This window comes from Danio aesculapii, chromosome 13 (genome assembly GCF_903798145.1).
Source record: "Danio aesculapii chromosome 13, fDanAes4.1, whole genome shotgun sequence".
Lineage (NCBI taxonomy): Eukaryota > Metazoa > Chordata > Actinopteri > Cypriniformes > Danionidae > Danio > Danio aesculapii.
In genome coordinates, this window is record NC_079447.1 from 48,986,702 (window position 1) to 48,990,687 (window position 3,986).

Consider the following 3,986-nt stretch of genomic DNA (forward strand, 5'->3'; position numbering starts at 1 on the left):
GTTAAGGCAATTAGGCAAGTTACTGTATAATGATGCTTTGTTCCGAAGACTATCAAAAAAATATATAGCTGAAAGGGGCTAATAATATTGACCTTAAAATGGTGTTTAAAAAAAAATAACTGCTTTTATTCTAGCCGAAATAAAACAAATAAGACTTTCTCCAGAAGAAAAAATCTTATTAAACATACTGTGAAAATTTCCTTGCTCTGTTAAACATCATTTGGGAAATTCAAAAGGGGCTAATAATTCTGACTTCAACTGTGTGTGTGTGTGTGTGTGTATATTTATATATACTGTATATATATATATATATATATATATTCAATAATCGTTCATTAATTGTAATTGAGTTGAAATGTTCACATAATCGAGATTTTGCGAATTATACATTGACGATCAGGGGGGTCAACTGTTTCAGTTAGTATGTGTAATAGATGCTTCAGTCATTTATGTTTTTACTTTTAGTTATGTCTAGTTTATTAATAAAGCTTATTGAAGTTTTCAGCCTTTTGAGGGATATTTAGTGTGTTCTGACCTACAGTATTCTCTGATTAGCTATTTCAGATGTTACTGTAGTTTAAACTACAAACTATGTGTCTAATTTGACTTCATTTCATGCTAATTCTAGATATAAACACCTATTTTACAAGAAAACAAAGCCTTGTGAACACGATGTCAATTGGGGCTCTAGATCTAGACTGATTGGCGCAATTCATTCACAATTGTTTGAACCGTGTAAATGTACATTTATGCTTTTAAATAATTATACAGATCAAAATATTTCTCAGTATTAAAAGACGGACCCCCCCCCCCCCCCTTCATAATCTTGTTTTGACATCTTTCAGGGGGTCTCAAGCATTAATTAGGGGGGTCAATCATCCACAAACCCCCCTGTAATTCACACCCTGATTTTAGGCCAAATCATCCAGTCCTAATCTAACATCTAAAAAGAAAGTCGTGCAGATCTTTGAAATATTTAAATAGATGAAGAATATGATTGATATGAGATTAAATTCATGCGCTATACAGTACAGTATATAAAGAGAGCATCTGCTTATTAATGATAGAACAATGAATTATTCTGTAATCAAGAACTATATTTTAAACAAACAGATTTAATATTAGCTCTCAGCAAATTTTTGCTTACTTACAGTATGATACTAAAAATTAAAAAAAGGACACTGTCTATTTAACATACACCCGATGACTTGTGTGTGCATTTAAACAGAAATAAGAAATCACACTTCACACACACTTCATTAAACCAAAGGATGAGCCATCATCACCATCTCTCACATGCAAGTCCCCACCCAGCAGCCACTGCACTAAAACTTCACACAAATAACAGGTGATGACAGACAAATCACATAAACAACTTGCACTGCAATGGACATAATCATTATCAATGCCTTGGAACTGCCAGTAAAACTTCGCATTAATAAAACGAACAGAAAAAAAGTTTCCCAGTGCACAAAAAAAAAACAAAACGTTGCATTTTACACCGCATTTATTAACAAGTACGCAAGGGAAATGTTAAAGTGCACCTACTTGAGCCAAGGAAACAGTCCGTGAACCTTCGGAAACAGCTTGTGGAAGGCGGACCATCTTCCATGTCTGACCGCCAGCGAGTAGGGATAACTCTGGATGTGATCTGCGTCTAGTTTAATGTCGACCCGCTGCTATAAATGAAGCGATCCGACCCTGACACGCCGGATGACATCAAAGCGCGTCAAGAATGGAAGACGTTCTAGAACGCCGTGTTTTACGCGCGCTGAAGCGTCTGTGTGTCCAGTATATAGACGGCGCCTTGTCCTCTCCTCCGTGTATAACGTTAACAAAAACAAATGAAGTCAAAGTGCGATGAGGACTCGTCTCTTGTGGAGCCGGAGAATGGCTCTGAGAGCGGCGGCGTTCGCGTATCTCCTCCCCGGCTGCGCCGCACTCTGGCGCAGCTGCTCCGCTCCGGATTGCTGTGGTTTGTTTTCCCACTGCTCACGGGGGGAATGGGGGCGTCATTTCTCAGGGTTGGACGTCCTCTTTATGTTATAGTGTCGAGGCAGGACGTCGGGGAATTAATATGAAAGCACAGTGTACGGACAAATGGGTGTTTGTCAGTGCTTCTTCCACTAGAGGCCATTCTCCGCTATTAAGACACGCTGGCGCATTTCGGGTCCTTTCCGAGTACATACAGTTCGAATTTGTATCTTTGGCTTCTAGGTCTCACAGTCACGGGGAGTGTTTTTAATACAGGTAATACAGTTTGTGCGTAAAAAACTATAACATCACCCTGTAGAACGCTGCAAATGACCGCATATATAGCGATGAGGCAGGCAGCAGAACTGGAGAAATCAACTGTTTACTGACGCGCTCTGACGTCAGCACGCGTCAATGCCTCTGCGTGTGTGTGTGTTTGTGTGTGAGAGACAAGATTTTGTCATTTTAGAGCCTTTTATTAACAATTAATTTGATTTGAATATATTATGTAAACATTCTCAAATCAATTTACAAATAAATAAATAAATAAATATGTATATTTATTTATTTAAATAATACATTTATTCATTCATTTTCGGCTTAGTCCCTTTAAAAATCAGGGATCGCCACAGTGGAATGAACTGCTAACTTATCCAGCATGTTTTACGCAGCAGATGCCCTTCCAGCTGCAACCCATCACTGGGAAACACCATACACTCTCATTTACAGACATACAGTATAGACAGCTTACACAATTCACCTAAACTACATGTCTTTGGACTGTGGGGGAAACCGGAGCACCCGGACGAAACCCACATGAACACGGGGAGAACATGCAAAGTCCACACAAAAAATGCCAACTGGTCCAGCCGAGGCTCGAACCAGCACCCTTCTTGCTGTGAGGCGACAGCGCTACACTCTGCACCACTGCGCTGCCTTAAATAATACAATAAAATGTAATTAAACAACATACATACAGATTAAATCAGTACATCTGAAAACACAAGTGCTTCTTCGACTAGAAAACAGCACATTATCATCACAACAGCACTGTGTGTGAGAGAGATGTTGACATTTTAGGGCCTTTATTAACAATAATTTGATTTAAATATCTTATCTAAACATTTTCAAATCAATATACATATAAAAAAAATAATATAAAATGTAATAAAATAAAATACATACATGCATATTACATCAATACATCTGAAAACACAAGTACTTCGACTAGAAAACAGCACATTATCATCACAACATCCATGTGTGAGATGCATTTTGACATTTTAGAGCCTTTTAATAACAATTAATTTGATTTAAATATCTTATCTACACATTCTCAGATCAAATTACATGTTGAAATAAAATGTAATAAAATAAAACACATATTACATCACCACATCTGAAAACACAAGTGCTTCTTAGACTTGAAAACAGCAAATTATCATCCCAACTCCACTGCATTTCAAAAACATCCAGAGCGCTCATTTGTCTATAAAGAGTCGAAAGGGAAGGGGGAAAGTCGTGACATGTGGCCACATACAGTGACCCATACTCTGAGTTTGTGCTCTGCATTTAACCCATCCAAGTGCACACGCACATTGAACACAGACCCAGAGCAGCATACTCATTCCAGTTCCTCACTTTATCATTTCTTTTAACACTGATACAATCTGAGTTTTGATAATTTTTATTTTTCCTCATAAAATAAATTGCCATTTTTCAGGACCAACAATAAACTGCAACATAACTGACATTTCAATTATTTTAAGAGAGAGAGAGAGAGCATTAGGAGCATTAGGCATGGGACGGTAACCGTTTTCAAGGTATACCGCGGTTTGGAAAAGTCAAGGTGTTAAAACCACCAATATTTTCTGTAAAACGATTCCAAAGGTATGTGTAAGATTTTTTATTTAACTTTTTTTTTCTTTTGTTTTTTAGAACAAAAGTATCTCCAGCAGAAAAGATATCCAAAGATGCCATTTTATATTTAAAGAAATCTGTGTTTCTGAAAC

General features: G+C 37.3%; 1 protein-coding gene across 1 annotated transcript in view; it reads right to left on the reverse strand.

Moving 5' to 3' along the window:
* pde10a (phosphodiesterase 10A) overlaps positions 1–2,248 on the reverse strand; it is a 135,339-nt gene extending 133,091 nt beyond the window's left edge. Inside the window, 1 exon segment of the mRNA XM_056470342.1 lies at positions 1,549–2,248. Coding sequence (XP_056326317.1) covers positions 1,549–1,612 — 64 coding nt within the window. The 5' untranslated portion in view covers positions 1,613–2,248.
* Positions 2,249–3,986: the final 1,738 nt, after the last annotated feature.